The sequence below is a fragment of the Pollachius pollachius genome, assembly GCF_949987615.1.
Source record: "Pollachius pollachius genome assembly, chromosome: 4".
NCBI classification, from domain to species: Eukaryota; Metazoa; Chordata; class Actinopteri; order Gadiformes; family Gadidae; genus Pollachius; species Pollachius pollachius.
Window position 1 is genome coordinate 9,550,799 of NC_136937.1, and position 23,700 is coordinate 9,574,498.

At 45.3% G+C, this 23,700-nt stretch overlaps 1 protein-coding gene across 1 annotated transcript; it reads left to right on the forward strand.

Annotated features, from left to right (window-relative positions):
- On the forward strand, positions 1-23,700 carry megf10 (multiple EGF-like-domains 10; the record flags this gene model as incomplete). The annotated part of the gene is made up of 24 exons (XM_079734117.1): positions 1-119; positions 3,383-3,484; positions 3,711-3,811; positions 4,408-4,500; positions 8,372-8,618; positions 9,241-9,361; positions 10,053-10,189; positions 12,121-12,333; positions 13,655-13,829; positions 14,061-14,181; positions 14,563-14,726; positions 15,657-15,759; positions 17,471-17,617; positions 18,214-18,348; positions 18,765-18,893; positions 20,335-20,463; positions 20,852-20,980; positions 21,306-21,434; positions 21,752-21,979; positions 22,118-22,242; positions 22,475-22,598; positions 22,727-22,771; positions 22,973-23,176; positions 23,528-23,700. 24 exons carry the CDS (start codon positions 1-3, stop codon positions 23,698-23,700), a joined length of 3,393 nt encoding a protein of 1,130 aa, XP_079590243.1.

Consider the following 23,700-nt stretch of genomic DNA (forward strand, 5'->3'; position numbering starts at 1 on the left):
ATGGCCGGATCTGTCTGGCCCCGTAGGATAATCCTCCTGGCTGCATCCTTCTGTGTAACTGTACACCTCTCCTCCACGCTTAATCTGGAGGATCCCAACGTCTGCAGCCATTGGGAAAGGTCAGTGAAGCATGCTGGGAGATGGTGTTTATCTTACCATATGAGAGCCAATATCTTTATCACCAAATTGCACTTATAAACCAGGACATGAATGAAGGTACTTAAAGGAAACATATCATGTTTGTTCATGAAAATGGCTCAACGGTTCTCCCATAGAGTGCTCTTCTTTACACTCAAGATAAACCGTTGTGATGAGTCTCTGTCTGAACGGGAGGGGGGCCAGACGCATGTGCCAGTGCAATGAGCATGCAGATTAGTTTGGGTACCAGACTCCAATGAACACATAATAATATACATCGAAATTGTACCATTTACATTTACATTTAGGGCATTTAGCAGACGCTTTTATCCAAAGCGACTTACAATAAGTGCATTTGTTACAATAAGTACATTTGTCATAAGAAGTGAAACAATATATCGCTGTCGGTACAGTAAAGACGTTCATAGAACCAAGTGCAAGTATTACAATCGCTAGGCTAACCCATTCCCCGTGTAAAGCAGCGATAGCAGCTACTGTAGATGCTACACAATTAAGTACCTTGAATAAGTGCAATGTACAAGTGCCAGGACGTACAACATTCAATGGTGGCTGTGCATTGGTTTCTATGCAGATTCGAGATGAACTCTAAACAGGTGAGTTTTGAGTCTTTTGCGGAAGCTGGTGAGCGACTCTGCGGTCCTGACATCGGTAGGGAGCTCGTTCCACCACTGAGGTCCCAAAACAGAGAAAAGTTGTGACTTCGCTGATCGACCTTGTAATACTTTAATGTAGACAAACAATCAAACCACCAAACAAACTAAATGCATATGGATATGAATCATATTGCAGTGACGCCTATTAAAAGTATGATTACCGCTCCACCCTGAACGTTCATGTCCAAATAGATATTCTGTGCTTGATAGTGTTATAGTGGCAGTTCAATACATTACAGTATTATGTTACCTTTGTCTGTTATGCAGCCGGCGTTACTGTTACTGTGAAAGTTATAATCGGTTAATGAATGGATCATTCACAATCAGGCATCCCATCCCTTGAAACTAACAGAAACCTAGAGCCGCAGTATTTACAGTACATTTGACACTCTTTCAATCTCAGCCCTCCATGGAAAAAAGTGTTTTCATTTCTAAATTAGGGCAATCCTAGAAATCCATTAGACTGGAGTGAAAAGAACAAAAGGGGGCAACTTTCCCAGCTAGATAGACTTTCACTGGCTAATCTGACCAAACAGCTGCACACACACACACACACTCTCTCTCACTCTCTCTCTCTATCTCTCTCTCTCTCTCTCTCTCTCTCTCTCTCTCTCTATGGATGTCTTGTTATTGGAAAAGTATCGGAGAGGAAAGAAGAGAGACAAATGTTGCATGTGTGAAATCAAATCACATAACATACCAGAAAATCCTATTTCTATTTTTTGTGAAGATATATTTAAGGAAAGCACTTGATTGGCAAGCCCTTTACAGTTTTTCTTGATTGTATAAACACAATAAATGGAACTATGCACACAATTCTGAAAACTTGAAGCTCATATATCAACTACAAGACTCCAGACTGCTAAACTCTAAGCACAATTCCACTGTTTTCACATTTTTGCTAAACTCTAAGCACAAATCTCATCATTGAGCACAATTGATTCACCTGGATCACACTGGCCTTCAAAACGCAACAACTAATTGCCAATAATTCTAACTCACTTCTCACCTGTTCAAACTCAACTGGCAAAACACTTCAATTATGTGTCAGAGCATAAAAGAGGACTCGGTGAGCTCTACTGTGTTGTAGATATGGTCCTTTGGCCTGATCAGGATTGGAGGTGGGATACATACTGATTTACATGTAGATCTGTTTCACCTCATTTATGTTCTTCTGTTCCTACGAAAAGCTTTTTATGCAGTCAGTTCAGCTGAACATTTTACTGTATTACAGTTAATAAAAAATATTTGCTTTGTTACCTTTTTGGACTTGTACTTGCACTGATTTCATCATTACATCCCCGAAAGACAGTCAAATTTTTTTCTTACTGTAGTGTTTTTCATTTTACTTATCAGTGCAATTACTGTACTGTAATTTACCAAAATAGGTAACATTGGTGTATTGTCAGAACAATGTTGCAGCATCAACTATAGGTGTACAGTATGACTCTGGGAAGCTGGGGTTGTGAGTTTAGCCCATTGGAGCTCATTGGATAGACAAATATGCATTGTATCCTATTCTGATACGATTGTGTCAATGCAATATTTATATGATATATTCACAGTATTGTATTACAATATGGCAACAGTCTTAATACTACTATGAACCACCTAATTGCAACTTTAAAAAAGAAAGCTATTTCTAAACAATTTTATAGATTGGAATGTAACATGGCCTCATAAAGCCAAATCATATGTAAATAGTATTTTGATGGAAGTGTTTTGAATTGATCACACCAGTGTTTAATTGATTCTCTCTAAAAGATATTCATTCGATAGCTGTGTTTACTGTTTGGTGGAAAAAAAGAATTTGTGTAGTTTTGACAAAATGGTTAACTCTTCTCAGGTTTGTGTTTAGAGTTTTGAGAAATTGAGCTATAGTTACAGAAAATGTGTTTAAACTATTGAGAAAAACTGTAAACCAACCGGCTCTTCTTATTAAAATGACCACCTTACGTGTAACATTTCCCAAATGTGTAACAATGTCTTAAAAAGGGAACAAGGTGTGTAAAAAAGGGCTGAGGGTTTAACAGAGAAGTGTACATTGACACAGGGCATATGGTGATATAGTTTACCGGCTTCAACAGAGCCTGGAGTCTCAGCTGTTCACGAGGCAGTCACGAGGGAGCCAGCTTCAAATCCTCTCTTTTTGATATGAACTTAATGCAGCCATTACAAGTTAGGTTCTCATTACAAGTTTCAAACAACCAACGTATTTTCTTTGATACTCCGTGCCAAAAGACTGCACGGCCGACCCAAACAGCGCTTTGATCATGACACCTGGCCAGACACCTGGTGGCGGTCTCGTCTAATCTCGACACAAAGAGTCGTATGATTAATAGCCCTAATGGTCTTTGTGTTGTATCTTATTGCCGTAGCGGAGGCGAAAACAAAGCAGCCCACCTGAATTATAACCACCAAAACTTGTTTGCTACACACGCACACACGCACGCACGCACACACAGACACACACACACACACACACACACACAAAGACACACACACACTGACTCTGACTAATTATATCTAATGGTGGCTCTTCCTGATGCTGGTGTGATTGTGTGTCCCAGCTACTCTGTGACGGTGCAGGAGTCCTACGCCCACCCCTACGACCAGGTGTATTACACCAGCTGCACAGACATCCTCAACTGGTTCAAGTGCACCAGGCACAGGTAAGGAAAGGTCCACGGGAGGTGGACAATGGAGTCATTCATTGTCCGAGGACATTGATAATAGTCTGAATGCGCATCGACGATATTGACGCTAAGGGGCCATGCTCTCTCTTTCTGTCCGTCTGTCTGTCTCCCTCTCTTCCCCCCCCCCCCCCCCCCCCCGTGTGTGTGTGTGTGTGTGTGTGTGTGTGTGTGTGTGTGTGTGTGTGTGTGTGTGAACATGAAGGGTGAGTTACCGGATAGCGTACCGGAGGGGGGAGAAGACCATGCACCGGCGCAAGTCTCAGTGCTGTCCGGGCTTTAACGAAGACGGCGAGAAGTGTGCCCGTAAGTTCTCATAGGATCCTCTCTCTTCAACCCAACATGGCCCCAGTGTCCACTAACAGTGACAGTGTTCGCTCTGGCTCATTTGTGCCCTCATTCCGTATTCCCTTTATCGGAAACATTACATTTTTTGGGAATAATTACAGAGGGCATTCAGACACTAATTATGCGTGACAATATCTGTCGCATAAACAACCCAACATGCGTTAGAAGTCACCTTGTATAACCTGAATGTGACAGATGATCTTTATAAGATGAATCCTGTGACATTGAAAACTGCCTTGCATGATGGGATAGATGGCAGAAATGAGCGTGCAACAGTTGTAAAATTATTTTCATGATGTGTAACATTTTGGTTCATCAATGAATCAATGAGGCCCCTTTGATATTGTGATGCAAGAAGAAATAAATCGTTGTTTTAAACAACCACTACATCTTCACCTATGAAACCTCTTCATCAAGATGGCAAATATTCCACCCAGCTATACGACTGCCAACGGTGTGAAGAGAGATGTCTGCGGGAGTTCACGAGTGTCATATCATCGAGTTACATCCGAGGTGATGCATGTGGCTATCCTCCTCATGTTCTTACTTTGCAGCCCACTGTGCAGAGAAGTGTGTTCACGGCCGCTGTGTGGCCCCCAACACCTGCCAGTGCGAGCCCGGCTGGGGGGGCCCGGACTGTTCCAGTGGTAAGTCACTGCAGCTGTTGTTGTCCGTGTGTGTGTGTATGTCTTTGTATTGGTCCGTGTTCAGTGAAAGCGCACACATTGCTAACCCTCACTACTGCTGCAACCTAGCTGGGCGGCACCTAGCTTTCCCTTTCACGCACACTCACCCTTAGCTTAAGTTAAACTCCTCAAAATGATGGTTGATGTTTAAGACAAAAAGTGTGTTATTATAAATAAATATATATATCAAAATGTAAAAAAAAAAATAAAAAAATAATGTATCACACACAATTGCTTTGTTTGGTCACTGTTTAAAAACGATTAACTTGTGTGGTTGCCTCATCATGGGGGCGGCTGGGTAATTGTGTTGGCGTCTCGTGGTAGTCATGGAGAAGAGCCATGGTGGGATTGCACGTCGCTCTCCGCTGATGGCCACGGTCCTCCTCATGACTGTCTTGCCGTAGTTGTGGCAGGGTGGTTGCCCTGACTATTTTTGGTTTGCTCGAACGCTGAACTATGGGAGTTCTTGTTCACCGCTTCTCGGTCCATTCTGAGGGACTTTCCCATGAGACTGCCGGTTCTACCGCTGGTCCAATATGTTGATTACTAATCATGCTCACCTGTGGTCAGTGTGTTTGAGCTCCCCTATAGGCTCATCCCTGGTTTGTTGTTTGCTTGTGGTTTCTGCCTGTGTTTCTGTTTCATGGTGTGGTCCTTCTCCTTGCTATCTGTGTTGGTTTTGAATTCGAGTAAGCATCTATTATTTGCTGAGAGTACCTGCTTTTGAGTATGTATCTCTATGATTGGTAGCAAACACTTTTCCAAGCCTGACAGCAGGATACTGTGTAGGAAAGGGTAGATTGGTTAAAGAAGTGTTTACCTGCTTGATATGGGTTGCATAGCTCTCAGGGATGGGGTTGTGTTTGGGAAGTGTGTCTTTTACCACATATTTAACCTCCACTTTACTCGGATGACTTTGATACCATTGGAAGCCACCATACATAGTCAGATTGACTTTGGTCACTATTTAGGTCATTGGGTCACACAACAACAGACTACAGATGATCCAGGGAGAGAAGGGAAGCGTGAGAGTGAAGAGCTTCAGAAAAACAGTGAAAGAATAGAAAGAGAAATCACCTTAGGCTAAAAGGCTTGTGATTTTGATAAGCAGTGTCGATGACAAACCCAAGATCAGGGGATGCTTTTCTTCAAAGAATGTACACAAACGTTTCAGTGAGATGTAGAAAAGGGGAAATAATTTCTAAGTCTTGCTAACAAGTTTGGCTTTCAAATGTGTTTGTGGAGGCTGTTGTTCTTGGACAAATAAAACAATAAGGACATTGTGTATGTACACACATATATATATATATATACTTATCCTATTTTTATTTGATTTATATTCAGTCGTTTTATGTTGGTTTAGCCCAGGGCATTGTTCACTGCTTTGATAAATAGAATGCTTCTTTAACCAAATAAAACTGAATTAATCCTCGAAATCTTTCGAAAAATAACCTGAGACGAGATCTCGTGAGATCAGGGGGGCAAGATCTGTGAGCGTTCTTCACGAGGCTACCCCAGGACATCTGGGACACAAACAGGCAGTGGGAACGTGGAAGCACCCATGTTCCCAACCCCTTTGCTCCAGCTTGCTTTCATTGCAGCTTGTTGGCCTTTCTCCCTCGCAGACATTTGTTTTGGTGTTGTCATATAAATCGATTTTCCTCGCCAAACATGTGGCACTAAATTATATCACTCTCTCCCGACAATGGACAATGGAGTACCACAGGTTCAAATTGAACGTCGTAGATGACTATGTCTGCCTTGCATTTATTCTCTTTCAGACTAAAATAGATTTTCTGCACTGCGCTCGTAGGACAAACAATTTTTGACAACATACCGAAGGACAGGAAATCCTAATTTGTTGTGCTGCCCTCTACTGTGTCACATATAGCCTTGTGATCAAATCTGGCACAAGACCCTGTTCTTCTTCCCCGGCCACTCTTAGGATCTTGAATGGGCTTGTGAAAGGGAACACTCTGTCCCAAGGAACCCCCCCCCCCCGTCCCTACACTCTTGCTTTTATCAAATCTAGGTCAGGTTAACAAAGGTACCAGGATGCTGGGATTGGATCTCAGAAGGGGAACAATGATGGCCAGAAATGTCCCTCTGGACACGGCTGGCCCAATACTGTACCCTGCCCACCACGATAACACACGATGGGAGTCAGACACCACTGGGTGTGATGTACTGTGTGTAGAGGGGACAGTACTATCGAGTGTCCGCCAGATTGTTTTGACGGCAATATGAATATGTAAGGATCGTCCTCAAGGAAAAAAAAGTAAATAGTAGCAAAGAAGAACAATAGCTGGGCGCTGGACTCGCCTAACAAAACGTGTGTGTGTGGTGTTGATAGTGGTGGTGTTGATAGAGAAAGATAATAGCTTTATTTAGCTTTGTTGTAAAGCTTTGTTCAATCATTTACGTCGCCCTAGTAAAATGAGATTGAAGTGGGATTGGGTCATACTACATCATCTTCAGCAGCCATTCTGTAGGATCTCTATATGCCTCAGGAAACAAATGCTCTGATCTTCAACTCTGGGTATGATGGTTACAAACTGGGAGAGAAGAAGATGTGATGATGAGTAGTCGTTTTTAGTTCAAACTAGTGTTGGATGTTGGATGTTGTACATCTTTGACATGGTGTTTTTAAGACTGAAAATAAGAAAATAAATGGCTAAACATTGTAAGAGCAGATATAAACAGGGACTACTGTAATTAAAGGTTATATTCGTTACAGCGACTGCCTTGTGTTCCCCCCTGATTATTGCCAGACGCCAATCATGGCACTGGCCTGGTCGTCTGGAGACATGAAAGTGATCTAGAATAAATATGTGGCAAAAGGCTCTTTGGGGTCCCCTAACTAGTTTACAGCGGTCACACCGAGGCTGACAGGTTATGATGGGATGGACTCCAGACTCACTGAGTACCAGCTGTGTGTACACACTGTGACTTTGGTCTGAGGTGGTTTTCACATCAAACTTCACAATCAGATGGTTGGATCCTTTATTTATTCTGAAGGAAATTCTAGTTTTTCAGTTGCAAACATTGAGATTGAAGAAAAGGTGATTATAAGAGGGGGATGAGCTTAAGCTTATAAGCATTATATTCATCTGAATGATTGAAGAAAAAAATTAAATGAAGAAATAACAAAAAGAAAAGGGCATAAAGCAGGTTTACAGTTTGACACTTTCTGAAATAGCCCAACAAAAAGAGGAGGTCATGCTTTTCCAAATAAGGGTCTTCTATGAACCACGTTTGCACAGGCAATTTGTTATCCTAATAAGGAAGGAATGGTTATATCTATTCTAGCACCATGATTCAACTATGACTCCTGTGTGTGTTTGTGTGCATGTGCCAGTGTGTGCGTGCGTGTGTGTGTGTGTGTGTGTGTGTATGCGTGTGTGTGTGTGTACACACGTGACCGTGCGTGTGCCTGCACGTATGTGTGTGCGCGTGCGTGGACTCGGGCTCGTGTGCTTGCATTTGTACACACAGACAAACATATAAACATGTAGGGATATCTTCCATTCACTTCCCTCAAGACAGGACCCGAAAATGTGATAAAAAAAATACACGCATTCATTATAACATCGCAACAACAGACGACAACATTCAAGGCCCATCAAGCGTGCTTTTGATCCGGCATGAAGTGCCTGGTTCAGTTTGAGGATCGCCTGGTGAGCAAAAAAGGGCTTCAGTCTAACCTCGCTGAATGTTAGCTCCCTATACACCCGATTTGAGGGTGTTGGATTGTACTGTATAACTCAAGTCTTCCCCGGTCTCTCCCCTGTGTCGTCCCCCCCCACCCCGACCCCGCTCCCCACTCCTCCAGCCTGTGACAGCAGCCACTGGGGCCCCCACTGCAGCAGCCGCTGCCAGTGTCAGAACGCCGCGCTGTGCAACCCCATCACCGGCGCCTGCATCTGCCCGCCGGGCTACAGCGGCTGGCGCTGCGAGGGCCGCTGCGAGCCCGCCGCCTACGGAAACGGCTGTCAGCAGAGGTGCCTGTGCCAGAACGGGGCGGCCTGCCACCACGTGACCGGGGAGTGCACGTGCACGCCAGGATACACCGGCGCTTTGTGAGTGCATCCGCTGCTGCTGCTGCTGCTGTTGTTGTTGTTGTTGTTGTTGTTGTTGTTGTTGTCGCTTCAGAGGGAGAGGAAGACAAAAAGGTTGGATTTTTTTGCGACGGTCGAGGGGGTGGTTTAAGGGGGGGTTTGAGTTCTTAGTCTGCTGTTTGTTAGAGATTCCTTTGGGTGTTTGATGTGTCGGGGGGCCGGTCGCCTCTCGTTAGGGGACCTCTGAGCTACCCGGCCCAGGCAGTTTAAGAAGAGGTCTGGCTAAAGCGGTTAGCAGTGAAACCCAGGGCGCTACACCAAGCCCACCTGGCATTTGGATCTAGATTTCAGTCTTTATTTATGAAATATTAATGATTTGTTAACTTCGATAAAAAAAGGACTCGACGGGCGTGACGTCTCAGGCAGAGAGCCGATCCATTCACAAAACACACACAAACCCCTTTGTGCGGCCCCCCCCTAATGTCTTTGTGTGTACCCCCCCCCCCCCCCCCCCCACGGCTCTTTACTTTTAACACATATGGAGCACAAGGCTCCTTTTGAAAATGGAGTCGGCCCTAGAGCTCCTTTGGCGTCTCAGAGACTAACGACACTGCCCCTTGTGGTGGGCCCTGTTGTGCTGCAGCTGTGAGGACCTGTGCCCGGCGGGGAAGCACGGCCAGCAGTGCGAGGAGCGATGCCCCTGCCAGAACGGGGGGGTGTGCCACCACGTCACCGGAGAATGCTCCTGCCCTGTGGGATGGATGGTACGGCAAACACAAGCACAAGCAGGCGCGCGTGGACGTACTGTGACGCCCACCCAGGGAGGCAGCTAGGCAGGAAGGCACGAGGGCAGGCACACGGACACACACATGCGCACACACACACACATACCCACGCGCACATGCCTGCACGCAAGCAGGTGCGTGCTTGAGTGTGTGTGTGTGTGTGTGTGTGTGAGCAGGCAGGCACACATGCATGCGTATACATGTGTGTGCACGCAAGCACCTGCTTGCGTGTATGCGTGTATGCGTGTATGCGTGTGCGTGCGTGCGTGCGTGGGCAGGCATGCACGCAGGCACACTTAAACACTCATGTGCACCAAATACACAGGCAGAAACAAAGAAACACACATACAGAAGCACACACAGACGTACCACCCAGGCAGGCACGTGAGCGTGCACCAACACACACAAACACACACACACACACACACACTCATACTGAGACATGCGCTCTGTGTGTGCGCTCTGACACACGCACACACAGGTGCACGCAGGCAGGTCACCTGGATTTGTGCTGGTCATGTAAACAGTTATTTGTTACGGTGATTTGCTGATCTAAACACTTGCATGTTGTGTAGGTATTAATCACACCCAGTAAATGACAAACACAGCGGTGTGTGTCATTATTTCCAGAGCTGACGCCATAGGGTTACATTACCGCTGTTGTGCGCAGGGCACGGTGTGCGGGCAGCCCTGTCCGGAGGGCCGCTTCGGCCGCAACTGTTCCCAGGAGTGCCAGTGCCACAACGACGGGGTCTGCCTCTCGTCCACGGGCCAGTGTCTCTGTGGACCGGGATACACCGGCGAACGGTATGCATTACCTGTAGAATCAGTCCTAGTTTATTTAAACCCATGCATAGCACAACAACCACACATTGTTAGCCACAAAAACAAAGCAAAGCACAAAATGACAAAATTGGGAGTGTCAGACATGGCTTGGTCATTTCTAAACAAACTAAATGTCAGTTTAACTGCTTTTCATTTTTTAACTAACCTCTGACTATCTCTCCTTTCTAACTATTCTAAATTCTTTTTTTCATCTAATTTCTGTCATCAGCTCTGAATCAGCTCTTCAGGTCACATGAAAAACTATACGCAGGATAGTCCCGATAAAATGTATTCCACCCACCTTTCTGCTGAGGGGGCTTGTGAGTCCACAATGGTTTTGTTTTGGGGCCAAACAGTGTAACGGGCCCTGACGTCATGACTGTCCACCGCTAAAGCAGTGATGTCAAATGCAATCATGTATGTAACCGTGGTGGGTGAGGATGTGGTTTTGAGTTCCCCTACGTGTATCGCCAAGCCTCCGTACCCGTGCCGCCAGTAACCGTGGAGCCGTTCAAATACACGTTTCAAAATAACATTACTAACATGTGGTCTAACGTTCCCATTTTGTAATAATTCTGTATTCTTTTCTGCACGACTGTGTCCCCGTTGTAAAGACGAGGCTTCCAGTCAACACTAGTGTATTTGTACTTTGTGTGTATAGTGTTTCCTACTCATAATTTTATTCTACACAGCAGAACACTCGAGACAGTATACGACAGAAATCAATGCTTTTACAAATCAAGGAAATGTTTAAACATGGCACAAAGGTAAACAACCTCATTAGGAGTCCTAATGTTCAAATGTAACCTACTTCCCAGCCCACGGTTCTCTGAACCGTCCTGGAGAAAGCCTCGCCGGTCCGTAAGTCCATATAATTAGCTGTGAGCTCTCACCATATACTTAACAAGACCAGTGAGGAGCCAGGAATACCCTTCAAGTGCCTTTTTATGAGTAAATAAGGTCTTGAGGGCAGCCAAACGTCAGGGTACAGCACCATGGTAACCGGGTAGAGGGACCACACCCTTACCCGCTGGCAACAGGGGGTGAGCGGGGAGAGGGACGGGCCAACGCACTACGGAGGAGAAACGGCCACCGATGTTTTATTTAAAATCGGACCACTCGGGTTAGGAACGCAGAGGGCATAATGGATGGGTTCTAAAAGTAATGACGGGATGTTTTTCAGGCAAACATGTCACGTTGAACAGAACTGTGGGGGTGAGCTATGTTTACCCTCCGACGCTTAGCTAATTAACAGGTGTAAAGTGTATAATGTCATGTATCGACGTGCCTACGTAGGTTTCACTTGAAAATGACAGAGGGAAATCAATTGAGTTATTTCAAGGGAACGTCAACAGTGGTTAGGTCACCTTGAAAGGACCAACAAATAAAGAAACGCAAGCAAAAAGTAATTAATAGCAAAGAAATGCTTGAACTACGCACATCCTCAACAGTGCAACATACACAGACTGAAGTTAAAGGTGCTGTAGGTACGATTATGTTAGATTGAAGGAGAAAGATAGCAAAAAGAAAATGTGAATTCAAAATATCTCCCATGGAGAATAGTTTTTTTGGCCGGATTTGTCAGAATGACCTATAAGCGACATTAAGTCTGAAATACTTCCTAAAACAGCAGGCATTCCAGTCAACCAAAACGGATACTCCCACATATCACCCAACAATAGCTGATGGATGAATATGCCTTTCCTGACAAAAGACAGTGAAACGATAGCGCTTGAACCTTCCCTACTGCCCCTTTTATCAACAAACCCAAGGAATATAAAGAGAGAATAAAACCCCAATACAAAAGAAATAAAAGTTATAACCATAAACCTCTCACTCTGACAAACTCATCACTCGTCGCGTCATTGAACACAACCCTTGACCCTTCGACCCCGGACCCCCCCCCCCCGAAGGTGCCAGGAGGAGTGTCCGGTGGGGACGTACGGCGTGGGCTGCGGCGAGGCGTGCCGCTGTGCCAACGGCGCCCAGTGCTCCCACGTGAGCGGCGTGTGCGCGTGCCAGCCGGGCTACACGGGGGACACCTGCGCGGCGCGGCTGTGCTCCGAGGGGCGCTACGGCCTCAGGTGTGACCGCCGGTGTCCCTGCCTGGCCCAGAACATGCACAGGTAGGCCAGAGGAGTCAAACCCGAAAGTATATATTTGTAGTGAAAAATGTATAAAGGTTAAATCGTGTTGTGTGAGCGGCAGAATAGTATATGCACTGCAAAACAGAGCGGGCTGTGTTTTTCCGCCCGCTTTTTTTTTGATAGGACTGTAAGTCTATTGTGGACGCATTTTGGAAATTCATGAACAATATTTCACGTCTGTCCGGGCACAGATATGGTTTTAAAGCACATCAGCAGACCGCCGTCGTGGTTGAGGATGGCCGATGGCGGGCTGACCGCATAACTAGAACAGATACTAGATTGATGTGCCATTGATTTGATTTTTTTTTTCCATTCGTTGTTTTCCTCATGGGTTCAAAGGGTTCAAACGGAGAAGTGTCCTCCCAAGTTTGGGAATTCTTGATTATAACTCATTATGATTAAAAAATCTTTTAAACAGTTTTAAAAGAATGTTTCAAAGCCATTTAAAAAAGGTCTTTAAGCCTATTCAAATATGGCCCAGGTGGAAGATTGGACACAATGATAGTCCTTTGAGGAAGAGAGTTCAGCGTGTACTAGTAGCAGACCAGCGGAGGTCTGCTACATGTGACAAGGTTGCATGTGTTACGGTTACGGCTGCAGACAACTGCAGCAGTGCTTCTCAATGGGCCTGCTGTTGTCAGGTGGCCCCAGCTGTCACTCAGACTCCGTGTGCCTTCTGTCGGCACACGGAGGAAACTGTTGGAACACACGCTTGACCTCACCACCAACCCCGCCGCCAGCCCCACGAGAACACTGTTGCCAGAGTGCCGTGTTCTTTCGTTTTTTACTGAAATCTTCACCCTCGATAAAGACTAAAGGCATGAATGTACGAATCAACAGTGTTTTTATGTAATGTTACATGTAAATAAACGTTTTGAATATTATTTTTTGTAATTAAATAATGATAAATGAATACAAATTGTATTCTAAGTAGAGGGATAAATGCTCGCTTTATCTTGTAAAACACTATCTCTTTCTATCCCTTCTCTCCACATAAATTAAACTTTAAAGGGTTCCATTAATGTATAAAAATACTCAAATTAAAAATGAATGCCACAGTTGTCTATTCAATTAGACGCAAGACAAATTTAACTGCGAAATGTAGCGTGACTGGGAAAGTTACGATTTCAAACAGATAACCGGCATTCCCCCATTTTAGTTCCCAAACCCAAAGAGAATTTTTTCACTGAACTCAACATGGAATTATAGCCGTTTGTGACAAGCCACAAGTCATGTTGTTGTAACTGCAGCTGACATGCTACTACAAGCTAACGCTACCTGCCTCATGCTCTGTCCTCAGCTGCCACCCCATGTCCGGGGAGTGCAAGTGTAAGCCAGGCTGGTCGGGTCTGTACTGCAACGAGACCTGCACCCCGGGCTTCTACGGGGTGTCCTGCCAGCAGGTGTGCCAGTGTCAGAACGGCGCGGACTGCCAAAGCGTCACAGGAAAGTGTATCTGTGCCCCAGGGTTCAAGGTATGGAAACAAACCTAGCATTTTGTATGACTGCTCTTGATGTATTTTCTGTGTGTGTTGTAAGTAGTTTTTACTCGAAATACTACTGTACTGTACTTTCTTCTGTGACATGTCGATTAACGGATTAATTTGGAGGGAATTTTCAATTCATTATTTTCACAGTTGGCTGGAGGATTTTTTTGCAATGAATGGAGATGCCTTTCTAATCATTTCACCCTTGATTTCTTCCAGGGAGCCAACTGTTCCACCTCTTGCCCCTTGGGAACACATGGAGTGAACTGCTCCTCCAAATGTAACTGCAAGAACGGGGGCCAATGTTCCACGGTGGATGGGGCCTGCTCCTGTAAAGCCGGTGTGTAGAAACAGGCTTCAGTCGTTGGAGCAGGGAGGGGAGGGGCCTGGGGTGGCCACGCCCACATGAAATGGGATTGGGCAAACCAAAACATTTTTATTTGACAACTTAATCTGTTGTCAAAAAAACTTGTCGGAAATGTTTCACTTTTGCTCTTTGTGTTTAACTACATAATCACTTGTGAGTTAAACATTGTACAAATACAGCATCAGTTTGATCATTTTGTGAAACATACATTCATCCCCCCTATTTAATTAAGAACGGACGCATACCACTAGTTTGGAGGTTATACTAAATCCATCTCGTTGAGAGACCTACACATGGCTGAGTTCCAATACACTCAGATCATCTTTGAACACCTCTTGTCCCTCCTACTCCCAGGTTGGTACGGAGTGGACTGTTCCATCAGCTGTCCCAGCGGCACCTGGGGGATCGGCTGCAACCTCACCTGCAAATGTGGAAGCGGAGGCGCCTGCAACGCTTTGGACGGACGCTGCACCTGCTCCCCGGGCTGGAGAGGGGAGAGGTGCGACCTCTACTGCCAGGTGAGGACCAAGGCCTGTCCACTACAAACCAGGAGATAAATCACAGTCCTGGCGGGGCCCCGGTGCCCAATGGGGAGAGCGCGTACCATATAGGCTCAGTCCTGATCGCGGCAACCCGGGTTCGAATCCCGCCCGTGATCAATTGGTGCATATCCTCCCGTCTATCTCCCGTACCGTCCTCTCTATCCCACACTATAATAAATCTTAAAAAAAAAAAAGTCATGTTCTGGTGATCTCTTGAGCTCAAATGTACAGTTTTACATCCAGAACTGTCACCACGTGGAGACATGATGTGGGTCTTCACGGAGCGTTTATACTTTTACGTCAGGGTAAAGTACACTCAAGGGGGCCGTACGGCGACTCTGGCCCCAAATGTACATGAGCTGTGAGCAACGCCGGAAATTCGGGATCCTCACATTTCCCTGAAATATAATTTGACTGTGTATAATTCAAAACGCAATGTTACTCTTTTTGTGTCAGCCACTCCATTTAAAACGTTATTCTATCTTCCGTCTTTCCCAGAAAAGCATTTGATGGGCGAGAGGGCGAGAGAGATAGAGAGCGGGAGAGCAAGAGAGAGCGAGAGAGAGCAAGAGAGCGAGAGAGCGAGAGAGCGAGAGAGCAAGAGAGTGAGAGAGCGCGAGGAGAGAGATGGCGAGAAAGCGAGAGAGCGAGAGAGCGAGAGAGCAAGAGAGCGAGAGAGCGCGAGGAGAGAGATGGCGAGAAAGCGAGAGAGCGAGAGAGAGCAAGAGAGCGAGAGCCCTGAATAGCAATAAAGCCTCACCCCCTTGATAAAAAAGAAGTTTAGAAGTCAGCAAGAATGCACTTAGAAAACCTTGATAGTGGACTGGTCCCAACAGGAAGGTTGGGTTTTCCCTTCCACCAAACACATGAATGACCTGCTTCTGACCTGCTTCTGACCCCCTTTAGGACGGCACCTACGGCATGCAGTGCAAAGAGCGCTGCGACTGCAGCCACGCTGACGGCTGTCACCCCTCCACCGGTCACTGCCGCTGCCTGGCCGGTTGGACAGGTGGGTGTGGGGTTGGGGGGGGAATGGGACATTATCTTGGTCGTTCATACAGTACAGGCGCTTCATGCTAACAAGGGGTCCCGGAGATGAAAAGGGGACATGTTTAGGATCCCGTTCATCTTCTGAATGTGTGTTAACATAGGATACGTATATCTTAGGTTCAATTCAATTCAATTCGATTGTAACTGTATAGCCCTTAATCACCATGACAGTCTCAAAGGGCTTAACAGGCCAAATATTTATAACATCCCCCTGACCCAAGCCCCCAAGAGGGCAAGAAGAAATTCCCTTAATCAGCAAGGATGAAATCTAGAGGAGGAATGCAGAGTGGGGGATCTCTCCTTCCAGGGATGGTCAGGAGTGCAATGGGTGCCATAATTAACATACATAGATAAGGGGAAAACATATTAAATCGATGATGGGGTGCATGGCCGGTTAACCTTAAGGAGAGTCCAGGCATCCAGTCGCAGTCACTGCAACATGAAATATTTTACATTTTTAGGATTCCTTTCATCTTCTGAATGTGTGTGAATATAGGATATGAATACATGCATGTCTGTTGACATAAGATTCCCTCAGACCTCTGTTCACATAAGATAGTACTTTAGCAATATTTATGTATATAATAGCATGGTTTCTTTTGTTTATATATATTCATAAATAATACGCTTAATTCAATGATTGAATTGACTGGGAGTTGAACCCTCTTTGCCACTTGAGGATCCTGCCCCATTAGTCATCACTTCCTCTTAAACCTGTAAACTTTATGCAAACTAAGTTTCCCTTTCACCATACCCCTTGCCCTTCTCTTGGCTCCTGTTGCCCTCTCTCCCTCCTTGGTGCCAGTCCCTAATTGTAGACGGCAGTGGATGTTAGTTACAGAGTTCCCGGGACTTAAAATGTCTCAGTGGTTTTTTTTCACTCAAAGATTAAGCAGTTTTTCAACAGCATTCCAACATCGCCTAGCAACCTCTTGCCCAGGAAAGGGCTTTGTACTTGCTTCGTTTGGATTGTTGTGCATACTTTTTTCCTCCACTAAATGCTAAAAACAGAAGAATGCACCAGAAGGGAGGAAGGGTTGAGTACAAATATGCAGATATTCTCCTCCCGAGGATCAAAGGAGGCGGTGTGCTCTAGCATGTACACTCAGTGCCAGTCAGAGGAAAAATAACAACACAAACATGACCGACAATGTTTCATTAAACTAACAGCGAGCTGGGGAATTACCTATATCGAGCCATCCATTTTGTTCATCACAATTTTTTTTTTTTGAATAATGAACTAATGTAAGAACGTAAGAATGTCTTTAACATTTATATTGTGTGTAAACTTCAGTTTTCCAAACTTCTCTTAAGAGTCTGACAATCAGTAATGTAATTAGGCATAACCTATTATTTTTCAGGATTGATAATGTTATTGATCTAGCTGGATACTTCTTGATGAAAATAAGTGTTGAGTTAGTGTATCTCAATGTACATGCAACGACCAAATGTAAACATTACAGACCGTTAAGGTAGACTTTATGAACAGTAGGCGCGACGTTATTGAAATTATACATTAACGACCATGACACTGTTAATGTTATACATTAATCATACCTAATGTATGATGTGTGTACATCAAGTGCAACATAATCACTATCATCTACAGTACCAGTACGACACAGTATGTGTTACCCCGCATTCATGTCCATTCCCACATGTTTTGCCAGGTGTTCACTGTGACAGCGTATGTGCTGAGGGCCACTGGGGTCCTAACTGCTCCCTCCTGTGTAACTGTAAGAACGGGGCCTCCTGTTCCCCGGACGAGGGGACCTGTGAGTGTGCTCCAGGATTCAGAGGGACCACCTGCCAGAGGAGTAAGTCATAAAACAGACTTGACGTGTAGAATACATACATACCATGCATATTCCCTGTAGGGGCTGTCAGTGGGATTTAAGAGCTAGGATTCGAGTGTAGTTTGTTAGAAATTCCGTCGCCATACGTCCGGTTCCCTGCATGCATGTCTCTGTACGAGGCGATTTAGATTATAAACCCATTTCTAACCCATCGGGGGATCTGATTGGTTTGGGGAATCCATCTTGCCTGTCGATCACAGGTGTGCAGAGAGGGACATGCAGTTTTTTGGGGTTGCTTATTTTCTAAATCGTGCTTTCTTTACATTACATTACATGACATTACATTACATTACCGTTTACTTAGCTGATGCTTTTGTCCAAAGCAGTTTACAATAAGTGCATTGAACCGTAAAATACAATAACAAAAAGTAAAAGAACCATGCAAGTACCATTGCATACCATTCATCAAATAAGCAAACTGCTTCAAGTTCAGCATTTTAGAAACAAGAGGCAGAGAGGTGTTTTCTCCTTGCTATTTGTTTTTTGACATGTAACTACTAGTATCATGGTAGCATTATACTAACATTATTCTCCTCTCCCTCCCCCTCCCCCCTTAGTCTGTTCCCCTGGTTACTACGGTCACCGCTGCAGCCAGGCCTGTCCTCAGTGTGTCCATAGCAACGGCCCGTGTCATCATGTGGCCGGTCTCTGTGACTGTCTGCCCGGCTTCAAAGGAGCGCTGTGTAACGAAGGTACGCGCACGTCAGCCAACATCCCTTCCTCTGTTTCATTCATCCAGCGCTGAGGACGGACACATTGTGTCTTCAAGCTGTACAGTGCAGTACACTGCACTACACTACAGTACACTGTACTTTATTCCACAATGCTACACTACACTAAACTACGCTACACTTTACTTCACAATGCTTTACTACACTACACTACACTATACTCCACAATGCTACACTACACTTCACAATACCACACTACACTACACTGAACGATGCTGAACTACACTACACTACACATAACTAATCACGACTCTATACTACACCACTCATTGCTCCTTCATTGTTGAATATAACACCAACCAATAGTTAGCTTGACCCTTTAGGCGCGGCCCAGTGTGTAACAGACAGAAATACGTCCCGTCCCGTCCCCCCCACAGTGTGTCCCAGCGGGCGCTACGGGAAGAGGTGTGCGTGGGGCTGTGGCTGCACCAACAACGGCACGTGTAACCCCATCGACGGCTCCTGCCAGTGCTACCCCGGCTGGATCGGAAGTGACTGCTCTCAGCGTGAGTCCCACGCCACTCACTGCTCGGTCCCATTCAGATGGAGAGGGGATACAACCCTGTGTTCATCCTGTGAGGGGAATTCAGGCTTTGTCTGACACCTTTGTGGTGCGATATGTTGGTATCAATTAGGAGAGATCTGCCCCAACCCTTTCCTCGATGTGTGTGTGTATGTGTGTGTGTGTGTGTGTGTGTGTGTGACTTTGTGTGTGGGTGTGGGTGTGTGTGTGTGTGTGTGTACTTAATTGTGTAGCATCTACAGTAGCTGCTATCATTGCTTTACACGGGGAATGGGTTAGCCTAGCGATTGTAATACTTGCACTTGGTTCTATGAACATCTTTACTGTACCGACAGCGATATATTGTTTCACTTCTTATGACAAATGTACTTATTCTAACAAATGCACTTATTGTAAGTCGCTTTGGATAAAAGCGTCTGCTAAATGCCCTAAATGTAAATGTAAATGTAAATGTGTGTGTGTGCGTGCACCGAACCCTTATCCATAAGTGTTTGGTGTAATATCTTATCAACTTATCGGGCCCTATTTTAACGGTCTGAAATGCAAGTGAGAAGTGCCAAGCGCAAGTAGCTTTGTGGGCGGCCCGGCGCAAATCTAAAAAGGGTTGGTCTGAAGTAGCCTAATTACCCGTAGGTGTTGTTTGGGCGTAACGTGCAATAAACCAATGAGAGTGCCAGCTCCCATCCCCTTTAAGAGCCATGAGCGCATTTGAATCTGACTCTGATATCTGAATCTGATATTTTGACAGCGCGTCTGCAGTCTCCGATGAGACGGATGCACATGAATTTCAAACTTCAAATGGCTCAGTTTATGGCCAAATAATATGGCCTAATTCACACATGGAATAAGGTTTTCTTCCACAACTTCAGAAATACTGAGTCCTCAAATAAATTTCGGCAAAGAAAACTTAACACATATATGATATGCGGTAACTGTGGTTCTATTTAATGATATACGCAATACATTATAAACATCGTTTCTTATCAGTATTGTATGCATTATCGTTATCGACTTGTGTTCTTAATATGCATGTGTCCACCCGTTAATATACATTGCCATGGACTGTATTATGCGTTACGTGTTTAGTTTGCGTGTGTTTAAACAGATGGACGCACACACGCGCGCCCGCATTCATTAATTATTTTTAAAACTAGCAACGACACATGCGCCAGTGAGAAAGTCAATTGCGCCGGATGCAAGACAGGGCCCATCAGGTTGGTCTTGTAAAGGCATGTAAGCCTCGTACCTGTTACATTATCAATATTTCTTCCCAAAATGTTTGGATCTTTATCTCCTTCTTTGTAGATTTGGATGCAAATAAAAGCATCTAACTGTGTGTGTGTGTGTGTGTGTGTGTGTGTGCGTGTGCGTGTGCGTGTGTGCGCGTGCGTGTGCGTGTGTGTGTGTGTGTGTGTGTCTCCCAGCTTGTCCCCCAGGGCAGTGGGGGCCAAACTGTATCCATACGTGCAACTGTCACAACGGGGCCTACTGCAGCGCATACGACGGGGAATGCAAGTGTACTCCCGGCTGGACCGGCCTGTACTGCACACAACGTGGGTCACGCACACACACAATCACACCTTCACACACACGGAGGCACGTAAACACACACACACTTGCATACGTGCATGAACTCGTACATGTGGACGCACACTAACACACAGACAAAAAATAAATAAATAAATAAGCACATCCACTCAAATACACACACACAATCGTGAATTAAAACAGAACTAAATTCAACTTAACTAAACTTTGTTTGAATATTGTAAGGTATAATACATTCAATATATTTTGGGGGGTTATATTTGAGGTATTAATAACATGTACACAATATAATTAAAAACTTGAATTGTTAAAAAAGTGAGTACGTTTGAATATCTGTTGGATGTTTTGGATGAACGTCATTGTGATGCTTTGTCCTGTTTCATTTCCTCTCAGGTTGTCCGTTGGGTTTCTACGGCAAAGAGTGTTCTCAGCTCTGCCTGTGTAAGAACGGAGCCGACTGCGACCACATCCGGGGACAATGCACCTGTCGAACGGGCTTCATGGGACACCACTGTGAACAGAGTCAGTACTGCACTCCTTCCTATTCCTATTATATAATAATAATACGGCTCCGAAGCCCAAAGCACACACAGCGCCGCCTGCCGGGTCATACTTGCAGCGCAACAAATGAATACAATTATATTGTTTCAACAGAGCCGACCAAACATATTTTTCCGCTCTCTCCCTATAGAATAAGGTCTATTCAATTCAAAATCCTTATTTTGCGTGCGTCCCGACAACAAGTGTGCGTTGGGCTGAGCACATTCATTTGCACATGATCTCCAATGATCTTGAGGAAGGCTCTTCTTCCACATGACTTACGGTATTAATCTTTCTCTGTTTCCAGAATGCCCCGCGGGCTCCTACGGCTACGGCTGTCGCCAGGTGTGTGACTGCCTCCACAACTCCAGCTGTGATCACATGACTGGAACGTGCTACTGCAACCCCGGCTGGAGGGGGGCCAGGTGTGACCAAGGTGGGCTTAAATCGGTCTGTATTCACATGCATTGAGCCGTGGTAATAGTTAGAGTAGAGTTTGTGAGGTGAAGTGCGGCCATCGCATTTAATGTCGCCTGTTTCCATGCCGATGATATCCTAAGCGACTGAGCCTGAACGACGCATCCACACCCGCCAAATACCACGCGATTACATATCTTCTTTACGATGTTCTGCAATGTATAAATGCTTACACTGGTATCCTCATGACACTGATAAAGGATGATATCATTTTTGTATTTCTTTGTAAGATTATTTTATTTACTCGCTAACTTAGCCGTTCTGTGTCTCCGCTAGCCGGCCTGGTTGTCGTCGGCAACCTGAACAGCCTGACCAGCGCCGCCATGCCCGTGGACACGTACCAGATCGGAGCCATCGCCGGGATCATCGTCCTGGTGCTGTTGGTGATCTTCCTCCTGCTCCTCTTCATCATCTACAGAAAGAAGCTGAAGGGAAAAGAGTCCAGCATGCCGGCAGTCACCTACACACCGGCCCTGCCCATCTCTGCTGACTACGTCATGGCCGGTAGGCTCACCAACTATGCGCCTTGACCTTTTCCCCCAACAATTTTAGAAAACATCCTACAACCAACCATTTTCAGGACAGGTTTCTCCTCATCCAAATCATTCAGATATCGTGTGTCGTACTTTGTTTGATTCCCAGACGCACAGCACGCAGCTGCTCGTGAAGGACATCCCAGCAACTACTTCTCCAACCCCAGCTACCATACGCTCACTCAGTGTACCTTCCCCTCAAACAGCAGCCACCTCCCTCCTCCGTACGCAAAGGTAGGCCGCCCACGTCCCTGGAGGGCGGAAAGTGCTGGCTGTAATTCAAGCACAATCGCAAAGGCATTCATTCATAACGTTAACGGCACTAAGCTCAATTGTGACTCCACGGCTCCAAGGAATTTTCCTTTTATTACTTTTATGAAATTATTTAAAAACGCTAGGTGACGCAGTCGGATGGCGCTATTCACGCAAATGTAGCAATTGTTGTGCTCTGTTGTGTACATCTCAGGCCGAGAATAGCCAGCTGTTTGTGACCTTGAAGGGTGCGGAACACAGAAAGAGGTCTCCTTTAGCGGAACACACAGGCACCCTGCCCGCCGACTGGAAGCAGAGAGACTGCTTCAATGAGCTGGGTGAGAGGGAGTGCCCTGGGTGTTATGTATTCAGGTTCACACGCACCATGCCCACACAATACTTTGTGCGTTAATGTCCTTGACATTTTCAGCTACTTATTGACCATTTCCCTTTTCTATTCTTACAGGAGCATATGGAATTGACCGAAGATATGTCGGGAAATCATTACGAGGTATTAAATAATAATAATAATAATTATGACCATAACAATGATAATTATAACGCTGATAATAATTGTTACTATTATAAATAATTGTAACATTAATAATGAGGGAAACACTAACAATAGTTGCTGTAAATATCATCATCGGTACAAGCAGAATTCTGCGTCGTTGTTTCGAGCCGGTAACCGGTGTTCCCATGGCTGACTCAGATCTGGTGAAGGGGGAGCCGTACCACGGTAGCTCCAGCTCGCTCGACAGCTCGGAGAACCCCTACGCCACCATCAAGGACCCCCCGCTGCTGTGCCCCAAGAACAGCGAGTGCGGCTACGTGGAGATGAAGTCCCCGGCCAGGCGCGATTCGCCTTACGCCGAGATCAACTCTGGCCCCTCCAACAGGAACGTGTACGAAGTCGGTGAGTGACCCGAGCAGAGGTTATGTTTAAAGGCTGATCAGAGGTTCTTCAGTGGGATTTCACGTCACAACGACCGCCGCCATTTTGGAAGAACTGTTAGTTATTATTGGTCATTGTTAAGTAATTTATCTATGGGGATGTTTATAAAATATGGGTAGTTTACATCTATTTGTATAAATAAGTATACAATTGTTCTACTCTTATTTTGTATCCCAGGCATATTTTATGTATAATTTTGTTTCATTCTTGTGTTGAATTTTCAATTTTTTTTTAATTTCTTAAATTTCCCACCCATGATAACAAAAAAATGCCTTGTCTTACCTATATATCTTCTTTTCTGTTTGTGTACAGAGCCCAGTGTAAGCACACTGTATTCCACGGAGAACAGCAACGGCCATGTTGTATTTGGTCAGGACCCGTACGATTTACCCAAAAACAGCCACATTCCCTGTCACTATGACCTCCTGCCCACCAGAGAGGTGGACAGCCCTAACCCTCCCCCGAAGGAGCGGGACAGCAAATGA